This window comes from Cherax quadricarinatus, chromosome 7 (assembly GCF_038502225.1).
Source record: "Cherax quadricarinatus isolate ZL_2023a chromosome 7, ASM3850222v1, whole genome shotgun sequence".
Lineage (NCBI taxonomy): Eukaryota > Metazoa > Arthropoda > Malacostraca > Decapoda > Parastacidae > Cherax > Cherax quadricarinatus.
This window is the reverse complement of record NC_091298.1, coordinates 45,013,485-45,035,977: the sequence shown is the minus strand read 5'-3', so window position 1 is coordinate 45,035,977 and position 22,493 is coordinate 45,013,485. Positions and strand designations below refer to the sequence as shown.

General features: G+C 44.9%; 1 protein-coding gene across 1 annotated transcript in view; it reads left to right on the top strand.

Annotated features, from left to right (window-relative positions):
* LOC128686844 (arylsulfatase B) overlaps positions 1-22,493 on the top strand; it is a 150,338-nt gene that overhangs the window by 99,771 nt on the left and 28,074 nt on the right. The window contains exons 8-9 of the mRNA XM_053773982.2: positions 11,032-11,129; positions 20,165-20,301. Of these exons, the coding sequence (XP_053629957.1) occupies positions 11,032-11,129; positions 20,165-20,301 (235 nt within the window). The remainder of the gene's footprint in view (positions 1-11,031; positions 11,130-20,164; positions 20,302-22,493) is intronic.

Genomic DNA, 22,493 nt, shown 5'->3' with positions numbered 1-22,493 from the left:
TTCTCAGGACGGAAACAGTGCGGAACAGGATCCTCCAAGAGAAACCACGATTGAAATACTCGGAAGAGTACAAGAGGGTGTTCCTAGACAGAGACAGAACAAAATCAGAACGACAGCAGCTGAGGGAGAGGACAAAAAAGCGAAAGGAGCTAGGAAAAGAGACAAGGAGGGAACCAGCAGAGGTCAGTCAGAGCAGGACAGAACAGCAAGGGCAAGCACACACACAACTACTCTCAGAACCATACAACCTATCACACCATCCCAACACACCCTACAATCCATACCCACAGCCTCCACCCAACACCAAGCTATAGAATCCCACAGTGTGCCACCAGGTCTCCCACCCTCACAGGCCCCCCAAACCACAGTGTTGGAAAGGAAACTGAAGGTATGGTACACAAACGCTGATGGAATAACAAATAAGTGGGAGGAGTGGCAAGAAAGAGTCAAAGAAGCATCACCGGACATCATAGCTCTCACAGAAACCAAGCTTACAGGTATGATAACAGATGCCATCTTTCCAACGGGATACCAAATCCTGAGGAAAGACAGAGGGAACAGGGGGGGTGGAGGAGTGGCGTTGCTGATCAAAAATCGCTGGAATTTTGATGAGCTGGAGAGAGGAGATAGCGGAGAAGAAAGTGATTACATAGTGGGAACACTTCACTCTGGAGGTCCCAAGGTGGTAATAGCAGTGATGTATAACCCACCACAGAACAGCAGGAGGCCAAGGCAAGAGTACGACGAGAGCAATAGAGCGATGGTTGACACACTGGCTAGAGTGGCCAGAAGAGCTCTTGCATGCAGGGCAAAGCTCCTGATCATGGGTGACTTTAACCACAAGGAGATAGATTGGGAGAACTTGGACCCACATGGGGGCCAAGATACTTGGAGGGCTAAGATGATGGAGGTGGTACTGGAGAACTTCATGTACCAACACGTAAGGGACACTACAAGAGAGAGAGGAGAGGATGAACCAGCAAGGCTGGACTTAGTATTCACCTTCAGTAGTGCAGATATCGAGGACATCACATATGAAAGACCCCTTGGGGCCAGTGACCATGTGGTTGTAAGCTTCGAATACACAGTAGAGCTACAAGTGGAGGGAGAAGCAGGAAGGCCAGGACGAATGAAGCCAAACTACAAGAAAGGGGACTACACAGGAATGAGGAACTACCTGAACGGGGTTCAGTGGGACAGAGAACTGGCAGGGAAGCCAGTTAATGAGATGATGGAATATGTAGCAATAAAATGCAAGGAGGCTGAGGAGAGGTTTGTACCCAAGGGTAACAGGAGTAATGAAAAAGCCAGGATGAGCCCATGGTTTACCCAAAGGTGCAGGGAGGCAAAAACCAAGTGTGCTAGGGAATGGAAGAAATATAGAAGGCAAAGGACCCAGGAGAATAAGGAGAACAGTCGTAGAGCCAGAAATGAATATGCACAGATAAGAAGGGAGGCCCAAAGACAATATGAAAATGACATAGCAGCGAAAGCCAAATCTGACCCGAAACTGTTGTACAGCCACATCAGGAGGAAAACAACAGTCAAGGACCAGGTAATCAGGCTAAGGAAGGAAGGAGGAGAGACAACAGGAAATGACCGGGAAGTATGTGAAGAACTCAACAAGAGATTCAAAGAAGTGTTCACAGAGGAGACAGAAGGGACTCCAGAAAGACGGAGAGGTGGGGCACACCACCAAGTGCTGGACACAGTGCACACAACCGAGGAAGAAGTGAAGAGGCTTCTGAGTGAGCTAGATACCTCAAAGGCAATGGGGCCAGATAACATCTCCCCATGGGTATTGAGAGAGGGAGCAGAGGCGCTATGTGTACCCCTAACAACAATATTCAATACATCTATCGAAACAGGGAGATTGCCTGAGGCATGGAAGACAGCAAATGTAGTCCCAATCTTTAAAAAAGGAGACAGACATGAAGCATTAAACTACAGACCAGTGTCACTGACATGTATAGTATGCAAAATCATGGAGAAGATTATCAGGAGAAGAGTGGTGGAACACCTAGAAAGGAATGATCTCATCAACAGCAGCCAGCATGGTTTCAGGGACGGGAAATCCTGTGTCACAAACCTACTGGAGTTCTATGACATGGTGACAGCAGTAAGACAAGAGAGAGAGGGGTGGGTGGATTGCATTTTCTTGGACTGCAAGAAGGCGTTTGACACAGTTCCACACAAGAGATTGGTGCAAAAACTGGAGGACCAAGCAGGGATAACAGGGAAGGCACTACAATGGATCAGGGAATACTTGTCAGGAAGACAGCAGCGAGTCATGGTACGTGGCGAGGTGTCAGAGTGGGCACCTGTGACCAGCGGGGTCCCGCAGGGGTCAGTCCTAGGACCAGTGCTGTTTCTGGTATTTGTGAACGACATGACGGAAGGAATAGACTCTGAGGTGTCCCTGTTTGCAGATGACGTGAAGTTGATGAGAAGAATACACTCGATCGAAGACCAGGCAGAACTACAAAGGGATCTGGACAGGCTGCAGAACTGGTCCAGCAATTGGCTCCTGGAGTTCAATCCCACCAAGTGCAAAGTCATGAAGATTGGGGAAGGGCAAAGAAGGCCGCAGACGGAGTACAGTCTAGGGGGTCAGAGACTACAAACCTCACTCAAGGAAAAAGATCTTGGGGTGAGTATAACACCAGGCACATCTCCTGAAGCGCACATCAACCAAATAACTGCTGCAGCATATGGGCGCCTAGCAAACCTCAGAACAGCATTCCGACATCTTAATAAGGAATCGTTCAGGACCCTGTACACCGTATACGTTAGGCCCATATTGGAGTATGCGGCACCAGTTTGGAACCCACACCTAGCCAAGCACGTAAAGAAACTAGAGAAAGTGCAAAGGTTTGCAACAAGACTAGTCCCAGAGCTAAGAGGTATGTCCTACGAGGAGAGGTTAAGGGAAATCAACCTGACGACACTGGAGGACAGGAGAGATAGGGGGGACATGATAACAACATACAAAATACTGAGAGGAATTGACAAGGTGGACAAAGACAGGATGTTCCAGAGATTGGACACAGTAACAAGGGGACACAGTTGGAAGCTAAAGACACAGATGAATCACAGGGATGTTAGGAAGTATTTCTTCAGCCACAGAGTAGTCAGCAAGTGGAATAGTTTGGGAAGCGATGTAGTGGAGGCAGGATCCATACATAGCTTTAAGCAGAGGTATGATAAAGCTCACGGCTCAGGGAGAGTGACCTAGTAGCGATCAGTGAAGAGGCGGGGCCAGGAGCTCGGACTCGACCCCCGCAACCTCAACTAGGTGAGTACAACTAGGTGAGTACACACACACACACACATACACCCACACACACACACACACACACACACACACACACACATACACACCCACACACACCCACCCACACACACACACACACACACACACACACACACATACACACACACACGTGGTAATGCATTATATACAGCTAGCAAAGTCAGAGTATTTCTCCAGAATGGTCTGTAATATACCACTGTGGATAAAATACTTAGCCATTTCTTGAACATTTCTGAGTGAGTTGTCTCTAAATTCATTAATTTTATCGCACTCCAGTACATAATGACGCAGGGTGTGACAATAGTCCATCTGGCAAAGTTTACATTTCGTTTGGTCTACATCTGGTGGTGGTGATTTAACCTGCCAAAGATACTTGTAACCCAGCCGGAGCCGGGCGGTAGTGACATCCAAGAGTCGGCTTATCTTGTTGGATGCACCATAGACATGTAGCTCCTCCTGCATGATAGAATGATGATAGATTGACTGACTGGTGTCAATCTCCCTGAGTCTTAAGTCAATAAAGTTCAATTGAAGTTCTTTTCGTATAATTGTTCTCAATTTACTACCTGACAAACCAAGATTGTAATCTACTCCCTCTTTGAAAACATACAGTTTAGCCAATTTATCAGTTCTATCATGCATCCGTAGACCAATGTGAGATGGAATCCTCAGCATGTGCACTCTGACTCCACTGTCCACAATCTTACCATACCTGTGTCTGGCTTCTGACACAAACATGCCACAATTTATGCTTAATGAGTTGAGAGCATTTATAGATGACAGAGAATCAGCTAAGTATCTAAGTGTCAATCTTAGATACATAGATGCATTTCAGTGCAAGGAGTATGGCAAACAGTTCTGTCTGAAGGGTAGAGGCCCAGTTATTGATGCGTGCTCCAATTTCTTTATGAGAGCTATCACTCTGTATGACAACAGCAGCACTACCAGCTGCACTAGTGTACGACAACAGCAGCACTACCAGCTGCACCAGTGTATGACAACAGCAGCACTACCAGCTGCACCAGTGTACGACAACAGCAGCACTACCAGCTGCACCAGTGTATGACAACAGCAGCACTACCAGCTGCACCAGTGTATGACAACAGCAGCACTACCAGCTGCACCAGTGTATGACAACAGCAGCACTACCAGCTGCAAAAGTGTATGACAACAGCAGCACTACCAGCTGCACCAGTGTATGACAACAGCAGCACTACCAGCTGCAACAGTGTATGATAGCAGCACTACCAGCTGCACCAGTGTATGACAACAGCAGCACTACCAGCTGCACCAGTGTATGACAACAGCAGCACTACCAGCTGCACCAGTGTATGACAACAGCAGCACTATCAGCTGCACCAGTGTATGACAACAGCAGCACTACCAGCTGCACCAGTGTATGACAGCAGCACTACTAGCTGCACCAGTGTATGACAACAGCAGCACTACCAGCTGCACCAGTGTATGACAACAACAGCACTACCAGCTGCACCAGTGTATGACAACAGCAGCACTACCAGCTGCACCAGTGTATGACAACAGCAACACTACCAGCTGCACCAGTGAATGACAACAGCAGCACTACCAGCTGCACCAGTGTATGATAACAGCAGCACTACCAGCTGCACCAGTGTATGACAACAGCAGCAGTACCAGCTGCACCAGTGTATGACAACAGCGGCACTACCAGCTGCACCAGTGTATGACAACAGCAGCACTACCAGCAGCACCAGTGTATGACAACAGCAGCACTACCAGCTGCACCAGTGTATGAAACAGCAGCACTACCAGCTGCACCAGTGTATGACAACAGCAGCACTACCAGCTGCACCAGTGTATGACAACAGCAGCACTACCAGCTGCACCAGTGTATGACAACAGCAGCACTACCAGCTGCTCCAGTGTATGACAACAGCAGCACTACCAGCTGCTCCAGTGTATGACAACAGCAGCATTACCAGCTGCACCAGTGTATGAAACAGCAGCACTACCAGCTGCACCAGTGTATGACAACAGCAGCACTACCAGCTGCTCCAGTGTATGACAACAGCAGCACTACCAGCTGCACCAGTGTATGACAACAACAGCACTACCAGCTGCACCAGTGTATGACAACAGCAGCACTACCAGCTGCACCAGTGTATGACAACAACAGCACTACCAGCTGCACCAGTGTATGACAACAGCAGCACTACCAGCTGCACCAGTGTATGACAACAGCAGCACTACCAGCTGCACCAGTGTATGACAACAGCAGCACTACCAGGTGCACCAGTGTATGACAACAGCAGCACTACCAGCTGCACCAGTGTATGACAACAGCAGCACTACCAGCTGCACCAGTGTATGACAACAGCAGCACTACCAGCTGCACCAGTGTATGACAACAGCAGCACTATCAGCTGCACCAGTGCATGACAACAGCAGCACTACCAGCTGCACCAGTGTATGACAACAGCAGCACTACCAGCTGCACCAGTGTATGACAACAGCAGCACTACCAGCTGCACCAGTGTATGACAACAGCAGCACTACCAGCTGCACCAGTGTATGACAACAGCAGCACTACCAGCTGCACCAGTGTATGGCAACAGCAGCACTACCAGCTGCACCAGTGTATGACAACAGCAGCACTACCAGCTGCACCTGTGTATGACAACAGCAGCACTACCAGCTGCACCAGTGTATGACAACAGCAGCACTACCAGCTGCACCAGTGTATGACAACAGCAGCACTACCAGCTGCACCAGTGTATGACAACAGCAGCACTACCAGCTGCACCAGTGTATGACAGCAGCACTACCAGCTGCACCAGTGGACTGGTGAACAGAACCATCAACGTAAATAATTTGTGTAAGAGTGTTCTGTGTGACTAAGTTATCAATACAGTTAAGGCATCATGTTTGGCTCCAAGACGAAGCTTTGGTTGTGATTTAGAAGAGTTTTGGGGGGAAATGGAGGAATGGTAGTTTGGAATGAGGTAGTATCCCATGGAGCGGGGAAGTGCCTCTGTTGCCTCATACAACAAATAGATCACGAAAAGTAGATAATAAGGCAACGAGGGAATTATTGCTTCTTTAAGTTGTCTGAATATTTCCTATCAACTGCCACTCCATCTTTTTAAGATGTAAAATATACGAAAACGTTACTTAGAGGGACAAGTTACTGTGTAAGTTACTGTCTAAGTTACTATGTAAGTTACTGTGCAAGTTACTGTGTAAGTTACTGTGTAAATTACTGTGTAAGTTACTGTGTAAGTTACTGTGTAAGTTACTGTGCAAGTTACTGTGTAAGTTACTGTGCAAGTTACTGTGTAAGTTACTGTGCAAGTTACTGTGAAAGTTACTGTGTAAGTTACTGTGTAAGTTACTGTGTAAGTTACTGTGTAAGTTACTGTGTAAGTTACTGTGCAAGTTACTGTGTAAGTTACTGTGCAAGTTACTGTGTAAGTTACTGTGCAAGTTACTGTGCAAGTTACTGTGTAAGTTACTGTGAAAGTTACTGTGTAAGTTACTGTGTAAGTTACTGTGTAAGTTACTGTGTAAGTTACTGTGCAAGTTACTGTGTAAGTTACTGTGAAAGTTACTGTGTAAGTTACTGTGTAAGTTACTGTGAAAGTTACTGTGTAAGTTACTGTGTAAGTTACTGTGTAAGTTACTGTGTAAGTTACTGTGTAAATTACTGTGTAAGTTACTGTGTAAGTTACTGTGCAAGTTACTGTGTAAGTTACTGTGTAAGTTACTGTGTAAGTTACTGTGTAAGTTACTGTGTAAATTACTGTGTAAGTTACTGTGTAAGTTACTGTGCAAGTTACTGTGTAAGTTACTGTGTAAGTTACTGTGTAAGTTACTGTGCAAGTTACTGTGTAAGTTACTGTGTAAGTTACTGTGTAAGTTACTGTGTAAGTTACTGTGTAAGTTACTGTGCAAGTTACTGTACAAATTACTGTACAAGTTACTGTGTAAGTTACCTGCAGTCTTTGTTCAGTCACCTGCAGTCTTTGTTCAGTCACCTGCTGTCTTCCTTCAGTCACCTGCAGTCTTTGTTCAGTCACCTGCAGTCTTTGTTCAGTCACCTGCAGTCTTTGTTCAGTCACCTGCAGTCTTTGTTCAGTCACCTGCAGTCTTTGTTCAGTCACCTGCAGTCTTTGTTCAGTCACCTGCAGTCTTTGTTCAGTCACCTGCAGTCTTTGTTCAGTCACCTGCTGTCTTAAGTCACCTGCGGTCTTTGTTCAGTCACCTGCAGTCTTTGTTCAGTCACCTGCAGTCTTTGTTCAGTCACCTGCAGTCTTTGTTCAGTCACCTGCTGTCTTTGTTCAGTCACCTGCTGTCTTCCTTCAGTCACCTGCAGTCTTTGTTCAGTCACCTGCAGTCTTTGTTCAGTCACCTGCAGTCTTTGTTCAGTCACCTGCTGTCTTCCTTCAGTCACCTGCAGTCATTGTTCAGTCACCTGCTGTCTTCCTTCAGTCACCTGCGGTCTTTGTTCAGTCACCTGCTGTCTTCCTTCAGTCACCTGCAGTCTTTGTTCAGTCACCTGCAGTCTTCCTTCAGTCACCTGCAGTCTTTGTTCAGTCACCTGCAGTCTTCCTTCAGTCACCTGCAGTCTTTGTTCAGTCACCTGCTGTCTTTGTTCAGTCACCTGCAGTCTTTGTTCAGTCACCTGCAGTCTTTGTTCAGTCACCTGCAGTCTTCCTTCAGTCACCTGCAGTCTTTGTTCAGTCACCTGCAGTCTTCCTTCAGTCACCTGCAGTCTTTGTTCAGTCACCTGCAGTCTTCCTTCAGTCACCTGCAGTCTTTGTTCAATCAACTGCTGTCTTCCTTCAGTCACCTGCTGTCTTCCTTCAGTCACCTGCAGTCTTCCTTCAGTCACCTGCAGTCTTCCTTCAGTCATCTGCTGTCTTCTTTCAGTCACCTGCAGTCTTCCTTCAGTCCCCTGCAGTTTTCCTTCAGTCACCTGCGGTCTTTGTTCGGTCACCTGCTGTCTTCCTTCAGTCACCTGCTGTCTTCCTTCAGTCACCTGCAGTCTTCCTTCAGTCACCTGCAGTCTTCCTTCAATCATCTGCTGTCTTCCTTCAGTCACCTGCAGTCTTCCTTCAGTCACCTGCAGTCTTCCTTCAGTCACCTGCAGTCTTCCTTCAGTCACCTGCAGTCTTTGTTTAATCACCTGCAGTCTTCCTTCAGTCACCTGCAGTCTTTGTTTAATCACCTGCAGTCTTCCTTCAGTCACCTGCAGTCTTTGTTTAATCACCTGCAGTCTTCCTTCAGTCACCTGCAGTCTTTCTTCAGTCACCTGCAGTCTTCCTTCAGTCACCTGCAGTCTTCCTTCAGTCACCTGCAGTCTTCCTTCAGTCACCTGCAGTCTTCCTTCAGTCACCTGCAGTCTTTGTTTAATCACCTGCAGTCTTCCTTCAGTCACCTGCAGTCTTTGTTTAATCACCTGCAGTCTTCCTTCAGTCACCTGCAGTCTTTGTTTAATCACCTGCAGCCTTCCTTCAGTCACCTGCAGTCTTTGTTCAGTCACCTGCAGTCTTCCTTCAGTCACCTGCAGTCTTTGTTCAGTCACCTGCAGTCTTTGTTCAGTCACCTGCTGTCTTCCTTTAGTCACCTGCAGCCTTCCTTCAGTCACCTGCAGTCTTCCTTCAGTCACATGCAGTCTTCCTTCAGTCACATGCAGCCTTCCTTCAGTCACATGCAGCCTTCCTTCAGTCACCTGCAGTCTTCCTTCAGTCACATTCAGCCTTCCTTCAGTCACCTGCAGTCTTCCTTCAGTCACATGCAGCCTTCCTTCAGTCACCTGCAGCTTTCCTTCAGTCACCTGCAGTCTTCCTTTAGTCACCTGCAGTCTTCCTTCAGTCACATGCAGTCTTCCTTCAGTCACATGCAGCCTTCCTTCAGTCACCTGCAGTCTTCCTTCAGTCACCTGCAGTCTTCCTTCAGTCACCTGCAGTCTTCCTCAGACACCTGCAGTCTTCCTTCAGTCACCTGCAGTCTTCCTTCAGTCACCTGCAGTCTTCCTTCAGTCACCTGCAGTCTTCCTTGAGTCACCGGCAGTCTTCCTTCAGTCACATGCAGCCTTCCTTCAGTCACCGGCAGTCTTCCTTCAGTCACATGCAGCCTTCCTTCAGTCACCTGCAGTCTTTCTTCAGTCACCTGCAGCCTTCCTTCAGTCACCTGCAGTCTTCCTTCAGTCACCTGCAGTCTTCCTTCAGTCACCCGCACTATTCCTTCAGTCACCTGCACTCTTCCTTCAGTCACCTGAAGTCTTCTTCAGTCACCTGCACTCTTCCTTCAGTTTCCTGCACTCTTCGTTCAGTCACCTGCATCATCATTCACTCCATTACTGTCTTGCCAGAGGCTTACACTACAATTATAAAACTGCAACATTAACACCCCTTCTTCAGAGTGTAGACACTGCACTTCCCATCTCCAGGACTCAAGTCCGGCCTGCCGGTTTCCCTGAACCCCTTCATAAATGTTACTTTGCTCACACTCCAACAGCACGTCAAGTCCTAAAAAACTATATTTATCAATTAGTTCCTACCTAACATGCTCACGCATGGTTGCTGGAAGTCCAAGCCTTCCAACTTTTCCAGGCCGACCCCTACCCCGCCTTCCTTACACTACCGATTTGTACACTCTCGAAGTCATTATATCTTGTTCCATCCTCTCTACATACCCAACCACCTCAACAACCCTTCCTCAGCCCTCTGGGTAATAGTTTTGGTAATCTCACACCTCCTCCTAATCTCCTAACTACAGATTCTCTGCATTATTATCACAACACACATTGCCCTCAGACATGACACTGCCTCCAGCCTTCTCCTTGTTACAACATTCACCGCCCACTGCCTCCAGCCTTCTCCTTGTTGCTACATTCACCACCCACTGCCTCCAGCCTTCTCCTTGTTGCAACATTCACCACCCACTGCCTTCAGCCTTCTCCTTGTTACAACATTCACCACCCACTGCCTCCAGCCTTCTCCTTGTTACAACATTCACCACCCACTGCCTCCAGCCTTCTCCTTGTTACAACATTCACCACCCACTGCCTTCAGCCTTCTCCTTGGTGCAACATTCACCACTCACACTTTGTAAAGAAATATTCGATTTGTTTGTAGTATTGTGATTAAAATGTTTAATGACGGAGGTTTAGGAAGAGGCTCCACATGAGTGCTTTATAAATATTGATATTTTACTACTCATATAGAACTGGAATGTTATTATTAATAGTTCAAACGTCTATCAAATAATTCTTGTTTTAGGTGGGTGGTGTTGGTACTAATGCGCTTTATTATCCACTTTGAATGTACATAAATGGTTCACAGAACCGACAGGATGGGAAATTAGACACCTGTGCAACATTTAGGTATATTTATTATGGAAACGTTTCGCCAACCAGGGAATTCTACGTTTACCTAACCTATAGACACGACCTACCTCCACCTGCGGGTTTGTTCAAGGTGACACCGCCTACGACTGCTTCACCTCACCTGTCTACAGTATATAACCTCCTTCGCCGTGCATATGCTGTACTCTTATCAAAACTGATGGACTCATCTCATAAGCTCCACGCTGATGGACTGATTACCTGAAACTCCATCTGATCTTCAACCTGTCTTGTCTGTACTGGACTGAGGAAACCACTGGTTGGCAAAACATTTCACAATAATGATACCAAAGTTGTACAAGTCTCTAGTTCATCATTATCGTGTTTGCAGGTATGGTAAGCGCCTTGGACGAGGCTGTTGGGAGAGTTGTGGCGGCGCTCAAATCCACTCATCACTACAACAACTCTATCATCGTCTTTACTACTGACGTATGTATAAAATAAACAGACATATAGAAGTGTTAGACAAGTAAATAACATTTTAAAATATCATTTATCATAACCACGGTACGAATGAGGTTAGAACCCATGGCAAGTGATTGGCAAATCTCTGGGCCAGTGCGTAAACCACTGGGCCAGCTTGCTACAATAAGATTCATCCAACTAGGTATATTTATACACCATAGGAAGGTTAACATGGGTCCCAGTTGAATCTCCCTCAAGCGTGGCCGTGACGAGCTCTAGTTCATGTCCCCTCAAAGCCATCATCGTGTTTTACGATTTCGTGAGTCAACATTTATCATGTAAGAAAATCAATAGAGTTAGCTGATTTCTGCTCTATCTAAGCTTTGGTAAAATTTGAATAACTCTTATTTTATACGAGGTTATATTATCGTAAGTTAATCGTATTTACATGTAATTAACAGATATAAATAAAATAAGATTGTTGGTGAGGGGCTCTTGATTTAGGGAATTGGATCTGTGCTCCAGTTCCCCGAATTAAGCCTGAATGCCTTCCACATCCCCCCCAGGCGCTGTATAATCATCCGGGTTTAGCGCTTCCCCTTGATTATAATAACAGTAAGAAAATAAGAAAAAACGGGAGGCACCCGGTATACTGTTGAAGTTAAGGGATGGACAGAAGTATGAGAAAAATAGGTGTGAAGATAAGCAGAAGCTTGCTAGAAATAAGTTGGAGTGTTAACGAAAGCATGCAAGAAATAAGTTGGAGTGTTAACGAATGTATGCAAGAAATAAGTTGGAGTGTTAACGAAAGCATGCAAGAAATAAGTTGGAGGGTTAACGAAAGCATGCAAGAAATAAGTTGGAGAGTTAACGAAAGCATGCAAGAAATAAGTTGGAGTGTTAACGAAAGCATGCAAGAAATAAGTTGGAGTGTTAACGAACGCATGCAAGAAATACGTTGGAGGGTTAACGAAAGCATGCAAGAAATAAGTTGGAGAGTTAACGAAAGCATGCAAGAAATAAGTTGGAGTGTTAACGAAAGCATGCAAGAAATAAGTTGGAGGGTTAACGAAAGCATGCAAGAAATAAGTTGGAGTGTTAACGAAAGCATGCAAGAAATAAGTTGGAGCACAAGGCACAGTACTCGCCCCCATCTTATTCCTTATCCTCATATCAGACATAAACAGATATACACCACAGCACCGTATCATCCTTTGCGGATGATACTAGGATCTGCATGAGGCTGTCATCTGCTGAGGACGCGGTTAACCTCCAAGAAGATATAAACAAAGTTTTCCAGTGGGCAACGGTAAACAATATGATGTTCAATGAGGACAAATTCCAACTACTCCGTTATGGAAAACTGGAGGAGATAATAACTAGAACAGAGTATACTACTGACTCCGGCCATACAATAGAGCGGAAAAATAATGTAAGGGACCTGGGAGTAGTAATGTCTGAGGATCTCGCTTTCAAGGATCACAACAGTGCCACGATCGCACGTGCAAAGAAAATGATAGGATGGATAGTGAGAACTTTCAAAACGAGAGATGCCAAGCCCATGATGATCCTTTTCAAATCACTTGTTCTCTCTAGGCTGGAATACTGCTGTACATTAACATCTCCATACAAAGCAGGTGAAATCGCAGATCTAGAGAGTGTACAGAGATCCTTTACTGCACGTATAAGTTCTGTCAAGCACCTTAACTACTGGGAACGCTTGGAAGCACTTGACTTGTACTCGTTGGAACGCAGGAGGGAGAGATATATCATAATCTACACTTGGAAAATCTTGGAAGGAATGGTCCCAAATCTGCACACAGAAATCACTCCCTACGAGAGTAAAAGACTGGGCAGGCGATGCAAAATGCCGCCAATAAAAAGTAGGGGCGCCATTGGTACACTAAGAGAAAACACCATAAGTGTCCGGGGCCCAAAACTGTTCAACAGCCTCCCATCAAGCATTAGGGGAATTGCCAATAAACCCCTGGCTGCCTTCAAGAGAGAGCTGGACAGATACCTAAAGTCAGTGCCGGATCAGCCGGGCTGTGGCTGGTACGTCGGACTGCGTGCGGCCAGCAGTAACAGCCTAGTTGATCAGGCCCTGATCCATCGGGAGGCCTGGTCATGGACCGGGCCGCGGGGGCGTTGATCCCCGGAATAACCTCCAGGTAACCTCCAGGAGGGTTAACGAAAGCATGCAAGAAATAAGTTGGAGAGTTAACGAAAGCATGCAAGAAATAAGTTGGAGTGTTAACGAAAGCATGCAAGAAATAAGTTGGAGGGTTAACGAAAGCATGCAAGAAATAAGTTGGAGTGTTAACGAAAGCATGCAAGAAATAAGTTGGAGAGTTAACGAAAGCATGCAAGAAATAAGTTGGAGGGTTAACGAAAGCATGCAAGAAATAAGTTGGAGAGTTAACGAAAGCATGCAAGAAATAAGTTGGAGTGTTAACGAAAGCATGCAAGAAATAAGTTGGAGGGTTAACGAAAGCATGCAAGAAATAAGTTGGAGTGTTAACGAAAGCATGCAAGAAATAAGTTGGAGAGTTAACGAAAGCATGCAAGAAATAAGTTAGAGGGTTAACGAAAGCATGCAAGAAATAAGTTGGAGTGTTAACGAAAGCATGCAAGAAATAAGTTAGAGGGTTAACGAAAGCATGCAAGAAATAAGTTGGAGAGTTAACGAAAGCATGCAAGAAATAAGTTGGAGGGTTAACGAATGCATGCAAGAAATAAGTTGGAGGGTTAACGAAAGCATGTAAGAAATAAGTTGGAGGGTTAACGAAAGCATGCAAGAAATAAGTTGGAGGGTTAACGAAAGCATGCAAGAAATAAGTTGGAGGGTTAACGAAAACATGCAAGAAATAAGTTGGAGTGTTAACGAATGCATGCAAGAAATAAGTTGGAGCGTTATCGAAAGCATGCCAGAAATAAGTTGGAGTGTTAACGAACGCATGCAAGAAATAAGTTGGAGGGTTAACTAAAACATGCAAGAAATAAGTTGGAGGGTTAACGAAAGCATGCAAGAAATAAGTTGGAAGGTTAACAAAAGTATGCAAGAAATAAGTCGTAGAATGGGCAGAAATATTAAAGAAATCAAGACATGTTTAATAGCTTAATGTACAAGACAAGCAAGACTTGTTTTTTTAAGTCTCTGTCTGCACGCTAAGCTACTGATCACTTTGTATCAAATCGTTCACCTCAAAATTTCTTCTCCTTTTCTTGTGCAGTGTCTATATCACGCCGTCACACGTTTGTCGAAGCTTTCAGACATTGACGATACCTAAGTGCTGGGCATGTGTCTTACATATCAGACAAAACTTCGTAAATAATTCAGAGAAATTTGAGTGACATACTGACTGAGGTATGGTGGCAGGAATGGAAAAGAAACAATATATTCTCCCCCAGTTATACGCTTATTAGCTGGCTTGATTACCACATCTGTTGTATAAGACTGTACGTGACTCGTCAGTGTGATATTAACGTTCAAGTCTGTGTGGTAAGCTTGAAGCTTAATCGTCAGTATGGTCTTCATGACCATGTTTGTGTGGTAAGATTTTTAGCTGTAGATGATGAACATAGTGTAGGACATGCCAGGATAGTGGTGGACATGCCAGGATAGTGGTGGACATGCCAGGATAATGGTGGACATGCCAGGATAGTGGTGGACATGCCAGGATAGTGGTGGACATGCCAGGATAATGGTGGACATGCCAGGATAGTGGTGGACATGCCAGGATAATGGTGGACATGCCAGGATAGTGGTGGACATGCCAGGATAGTGGTGGACATGCCAGGATAGTGGTGGACATGCCAGGATAGTGATGGACATGCCAGGATAGTGGTGGACATGCCTGGATAGTGGTGGAAATGCCAGGATAGTGGTGGACATGCCAGGATAGTGGTGGACATGCCAGGATAGTGATGGACATGCCAGGATAGTGGTGGACATGCCAGGATAGTGGTGGACATGCCAGGATAGTGATGGACATGCCAGGATAGTGGTGGACATGCCTGGATAGTGGTGGAAATGCCAGGATAGTGGTGGACATGCCAGGATAGTGGTGGACATGCCAGGATAGTGATGGACATGCCAGGATAGTGGTGGACATGCCTGGATAGTGGTGGAAATGCCAGGATAGTGGTGGACATGCCAGGATAGTGGTGGACATGCCAGGATAGTGGTGGACATGCCAGGATAGTGATGGACATGCCAGGATAGTGGTGGACATGCCAGGATAGTGGTGGACATGCCAGGATAGTGGTGGACAAGCCAGGATAGTGGTGGACATGCCAGGATAGTGGTGGAAATGCCAGGATAGTGGTGGACATGCCAGGATAGTGGTGGACATGCCAGGATAGTGATGGACATGCCAGGATAGTGGTGGACATGCCTGGATAGTGGTGGAAATGCCAGGATAGTGGTGGACATGCCAGGATAGTGGTGGACATGCCAGGATAGTGGTGGACATGCCAGGATAGTGATGGACATGCCAGGATAGTGGTGGACATGCCTGAATAGTGGTGGACATGCCAGGATAGTGGTGGACATGCCTGGATAGTGGTGGACATGCCAGTATAGTGGTGGACATGCCAGGATAGTGGTGGACAAGCCAGGATAGTGATGGACATGCCAGGATAGTGGTGGACAAGCCAGGATAGTGGTGGACAAGCCAGGATAGTGGTGGACATGCCAGGATAGTGGTGGACATGCCAGGATAGTGGTGGACATGCCAGGATAGTGGTGGACATGCCAGGATAGTGGTGGACATGCCAGGATAGTGGTGGACATGCCAGGATAGTGGTGGACAAGCCAGGATAGTGGTGGACATGCCAGGATAGTGGTGGACATGCCAGGATAGTGGTGGACATGCCAGGATAGTGGTGGACATGCCAGGATAGTGGTGGACATGCCAGGATAGTGGTGGACATGCCAGGATAATGGTGGACATGCCAGGATAGTGGTGGACATGCCAGGATAGTGGTGGACATGCCAGGATAGTGGTGGACATGCCAGGATAGTGGTGGACATGCCAGGATAATGGTGGACATGCCAGGATAATGGTGGACATGCCAGGATAGTGGTGGACATGCCAGGATAGTGGTGGACATGCCAGGATAATGGTGGACATGCCAGGATAATGGTGGACATGCCAGGATAGTGGTGGACATGGCAGGATAGTGGTGGACATGCCAGGATAGTGGTGGACATGCCAGGATAGTGGTGGACATGTCAGGATTTTATAGGACATACAGATAGGTTGAAATAGGGTAGGATAATGTCGAACATAACAGGATAGTTTGGGACTTGCTAGGATAAGGTGGAACATGTCAAGATAACAGTGGACATGTCAAGGTAGCTTGAGACGTGTCGAGATAATGTTTGAAGTGATAGACCAGTGTTGGACATGAGAGGACAGTGTGTAATATGGAAGGGTAGTGTGGACCATGTCAAAATAATATGCAACATGTCGGATTATGCTGGGTCAGCACTGGTAGTGTGGAACTTGCATGGATAATGTGAGGCATGCGAGGATGATGTGGGACATACGAGGATAATGTGGGACATGCGAGAATAATGTGGGACATGGCAGGGTAATAATGAACATGCCCCATTTATTTATATAATCATTGAAGTTAAGACGTCTAATTTTCCTTCATGACTGTTTCATGACCTACTTGGGCTCTCATTTTAGAGAAAAAAAATCAGTTGCATAACTGACTACAACTCTCATGTTTCAGGCAAGTTTTTTTTTTTTTTTTTTTTTTTTATTCACCGTTATTCTCCCGGCCCGGGTCTTTTCCAAGTAGTGGTGACCCGGCCTTGGCTCCCTATCTGGGGAGTGTCTCGAGACTAAAGTCTCCCATGGGAGGAGGTACAAGTACCCCCTCATCTTTGGGACCAACTGTCCCCAGGCCTAGCCACATTCCCCGCCCTCACGGGGCTCGTAGGGAGAAGCTAGGCCTCTGGTCTGCCATCTGCCCCGCCTCAAAGGGGCTCGTGGGGATGGCAGTCTTGTGAGCTGCAGGTGGTAGCAAGCTCAGGCCTTCCAGGCAAGTTTATTTCTTTAGTGAGGTTTAAAAAATTGTTTGATGACTTGCGTGAGCGTCATGATTCAGTCAAGAAGTTTGTTTCATGACTGACTTGAGTTCTCTTGATAAAGTCAAGATGTTTTTTTTCATGAGTTTCTTCAGCAGGAGAGTAAGTCGAACTTACTCTAGCTCTCTGTTAATTTGTTCTGATTTATTTCTTCCACTATTACTGTTACTACGACTACTACTACTACTACTACTACTACCACTGTTATCACTACTACTACTACTACCACCACCACTACTACTACTACTACCACCACCACTACTACTACTACTCCTACTGTTGCTTTCTTCAATTTTTGTTATACTGCTTTTCCACTACTACTACTGCTATCTTCTGTTTTCTATCTCTATCACTGCTGCACCACTACTTCTACCACAACTACCACTACTGCTACTACTACTTCTACTACCACCACCACTACTACAACCGCTACTACTACTATTACTATAATTAGTACTCCTTCCTCCCGTTCTAGCACTCTGTTCCCACTCCCGCCTCTCGTATATATCCTAGCTTCCTTCCCTCTGGCTTTAGTTTCACTTGTTAATAGTCCAAGTATGACTCAAACATAATAACTTTCAGTCCTGTAGGAGTGAGGAAGAGCCAGTTGTAAGTGTGGGGAAAGTTCGTGAGGCAGTAGGTAAAATGAAAGGGGGTAAGGCAGCTGGGATTGATGGGATAAAGATAGAAATGTTAAAAGCAGGTGGGGATATAGTTTTGGAGTGGTTGGTGCAATTATTTAATAAATGTATGGAAGAGGGTAAGGTACCTAGGGATTGGCGGAGAGCATGCATAGTTCCTTTGTATAAATGCAAAGGGGACAAAAGAGAGTGCAAAAATTATAGGGGGATAAGTCTGTTGAGTATACCTGGTAAAGTGTATGGTAGAGTTATTATTGAAAGAATTAAGAGTAAGACGGAGAATAGGATAGCAGATGAACAAGGAGGCTTTAGGAAAGGTAGGGGGTGCGTGGACCATTTGTTTACAGTGAAACATATAAGTGAACAGTATTTAGATAAGGCTAAAGAGGTTTTTGTGGCATTTATGGATTTGGAAAAGGCGTATGACAGGGTGGATAGGGGGGCAATGTGGCAGATGTTGCAGGTGTATGGTATAGGAGGTAGGTTACTGAAAGCAGTGAAGAGTTTTTACGAGGATAGTAAGGCTCAAGTTAGAGTATGTAGGAAAGAGGGAAATTATTTCCCAGTAAAAGTAGGCCTTAGACAAGGATGTGTGGTGTTACCGTGGTTGTTTAATATATTTATAGATGGGGTTGTAAGAGAAGTAAATGCGAGGGTCTTGGCAAGAGGCGTGGAGTTAAAAGATAAAGAATCACACATAAAGTGGGAGTTGTCACAGTTGCTCTTTGCTGATGACACTGTGCTCTTGGGAGATTCTGAAGAGAAGTTGCAAAGGTTGGTGGATGAATTTGGTAGGGTATGCTAAAGAAGAAAATTAAAAGTGAATACAGGAAAGAGTAGGTGATGAAAGATTGGATATCAGATTGGAGGGAGAGAGTATGGAGGAGGTGAATGTATTCAGATATTTGGAAGTGGACGTGTCAGCGGATGGGTCTATGAAAGATGAGGTGAATCATAGAATTGATGAGGGGAAAAGGGTGAGTGGTGCACTTAGGAGTCTGTGGAGACAAAGAACTTTGTCCTTGGAAGCAAAGAGGGGAATGTATGAGAGTTTAGCTTTACCAACGCTCCTGTATGGGTGTGAAGCATGGGTGATGAATGTTGCAGCGAGGAGAAGGCTGGAGGCAGTGGAGATGTCATGTCTGAGGGCAATGTGTGGTGTGAATATAATGCAGAGAATTCGTAGTTTGGAAGTTAGGAGGAGGTGCGGGATTACCAAAACTGTTGTCCAGAGGGCTGAGGAAGGGTTGTTGAGGTGGTTCAGACATGTAGAGAGAATGGAGTGAAACAGAATGACTTCAAGAGTGTATCAGTCTGTAGTGGAAGGAAGGCGGGGTAGGGGTCGGCCTAGGAAAAGTTGGAGAGAGGGGGTAAAGGAGGTTTTGTGTGTGAGGGGCTTGGACTTCCAGCAGGCATGCGTGAGCGTGTTTGATAGGAGTGAATGGAGACAATGGTTTTTAATACTTGACGTGCTGTTGGAGTGTGAGCAAAGTAACATTTATGAAGGGGTTCAGGGAAACCGGCAGGCCGGACTTGAGTCCTGGAGATGGGAAGTACAGTGCCTGCACTCTGAAGGAGGGGTGTTAATGTTGCAGTTTAAAAACTGTAGTGTAAAGCACCCTTCTGGCAAGACAGTGATGGAGTGAATGATGGTGAAAGTTTTGCTTTTTCGGGCCACCCTGCCTTGGTGGGAATCGGCCAGTGTGTTAATAAAATAATATTCCATCCACTATACCACTGTTTTATGAGCGTCTGTAGCTCTTATGCTACAACAAAACAGTCTGTTTATAATCTACTTGAGCTCTCATGTTAAAGTCAAGAAGTCGGTTTCATGATTTACCCGAGGTTGTAAACTGTGAAATGTTTTATGTCTTACTTGAGTTTGTGAACTGCAAATATTTCATAATTGCTACGTCTGGTGTACGTTCTGCTAGTTAAGATGAAGTCACAGTTTGTGACGCTGCTGAGTTAGGGAATAGCACCTTTTATAATGCATGCAATTTTCTATCTTGTCTCTAAGGATCTAAGATAAACAACAATACGTAACACATCAAGAAAAATAAATATTTAATAGACCATTTATCACATTGATTAAGAAATATTATTATCTGTCTGGCTTTTTAAGCTGATTTTTCTGACTTGGTTTATTTGGCAAGGTGTATCGTTTTGGCAAACAGCCAAGTTTATGTTGTAACTCCTCGAAAACTCTATCATAATATTAAGAATTTATTTACTTCATTGATGTTAAATAATAGTAAGCGTAGCGTGCTATTTATGCATGTAGCTGTGTTACTAAGTAGTATGTGTTGGTGCAGAATGGTGGCCCCACAGTGACTTCTGGCAACAACTGGCCGTTGAGAGGTAACAAGTCCACTATCTGGGAGGGAGGTACTAGGGGAGCCGCATTCGTCCACTCTCCACTTCTCCCTAACCCAGGCACCGTCTCCTACCAGTCAGTATTACTACCTGCATTTATAACACCAGTCACTACTAGCAGCAGTTTCTGCTTACATCAGTCAATATTTCCACCAGATTGTATCTACACCAGTTACTGCTACCAGCAGTTTCTGCTTACACCAGTCAATATTACCACCAGTTTGTATCTACACCAGTTACTGCTGCCTGCAGTTTCTGCTTACACCAGTCAATATTACCACCAGTTTGTATCTACACCAGTTACTGCTGCCTGCAGTTTCTGCTTACACTAGTCAATATTTCCACCAGTTTGTATCAACACCAGTTACTACTACCAGCAGTTTCTGCGTACACCAGTCAATATTACCACCAGTTTGTATCTACACCAGTTACTGCTACCAGCAGTTTCTGCTTACACTAGTCAATATTTCCACCAGTTTGTATCTACACCAGTTACTGCTGCCTGCAGTTTCTGCTTACACTAGTCAATATTTCCACCAGTTTGTATCTACACCAGTTACTGCTGCCTGCAGTTTCTGCTTACACTAGTCAATATTACCACCAGTTTGTATCTACACCAGTTACTGCTGCCTGCAGTTTCTTCTTACACTAGTCAATATTTCCACCAGTTTGTATCAACACCAGTTACTGCTGCCAGCAGTTTCTGCTTACACCAGTCAATATTACCACCAGTTTGTATCTACACCAGTTACTGCTGCCTGCAGTTTCTGCTTACACCAGTCAATATTACCACCAGTTTGTATCTACACCAGTTACTGCTGCCTGCAGTTTCTGCTTACACTAGTCAATATTTCCACCAGTTTGTATCTACACCAGTTACTGCTGCCAGCAGTTTCTGCTTACACTAGTCAATATTTCCACCAGTTTGTATCAACACCAGTTAGTTAATCCTTCAGTTATCAATCACTATAATATGTTGTTTGTGCTATTCAGTAGAATTATAATTTTCAGTTTTCAATAGTAATTATTATTATTTACTGCTCAACCCTGTATTAACAAGAATTGCCGCTTAAACAAATGAATGCTACCAGTGTTTGCTAGCTAGCAAAAATAGCTACATTACTAATGTAATCAGGCAGTACTTCTGTTATATTTACTACTCTGTTTTGTTAACCGTCATTAATTGCAACCCCTAGTATCATGCATGTTAATTCCTAAAGTTAATGTCTCACCCAACAAATTTTAGGGAATAATCTATTGTATCTGTCAGGTAATGTTTTACTAGCGTTTTGCAATATTTTTTTCTTTAGTAAATTTGACTGTTTCCAGCAGTCTGTGTTAACAGTAGTAACAGTCAGTTACTTCTTCAAGCAGTCAGTAATGACACCAGTAAGTCAGTTACTGCTTCGAAAAGCGAGTATAAATACTGACTGTTGCAAGCAATAATTGACTGTTATTAGTGTCATTGCTGCTGTTGGATGTAGAAACTGACTAATAACAGTCAATTATTGCTTGCAACTGTCAGTATTGACACTCATAGCAGTCAATTACTGCTCCCAGCAGTCAGTATAAACGCTAATAAAAGTCAGTTATTTCTTCCAACAATCATCATTGACACTAGCAGCGATGAGTTGCTACTTCGAACAATCATCATTGACATTACCAACGATGAGTTGCTACTTCCAACAATCAGTATTGACTAATTAGAGTCAATACTGATTATTACTGGTTCCGACAGTCAGTACTGACTCCAGTAACAGTCAAAACTTTCTCCATTCAATATTACCAGTCAATAATCACAATACTGGTAGTCATATACTAACTGTTACCGGTGTCATTACTGACACTGGTAACAGTTAGCATCGACACTAGTAAAAGCCATTATTGGCACCACTAATTGTACTAATAATAGTCACTTCTGACACTAGTAAGAGTCATTAAGGGTTCTAATAACAATCCGCATCAGTATTGGTACTAGTAACCGTCAGTACTGACACTACTAACATTCAATAGTAACAGTATTAGCACTAGCAACATTCAGCCTTGGCAAAATGAACAGTCGGCAGTAACACCAGTGTATCGGTACTGACACCACAGAAAGTACTGGCACTAGTAACCCTCAGTACTGACACTTGTAACAGTTTTTGACACTAATAACAGTATTTTCACTAACAGTCAGTATCTCTCTCTCTCTCTTTCTCTATCTCTCTCTTTCTCTATCTCTCTTTCTCTCTCTCTCTCTCTCTCTCTCTCTCTCTCTCTCTCTCT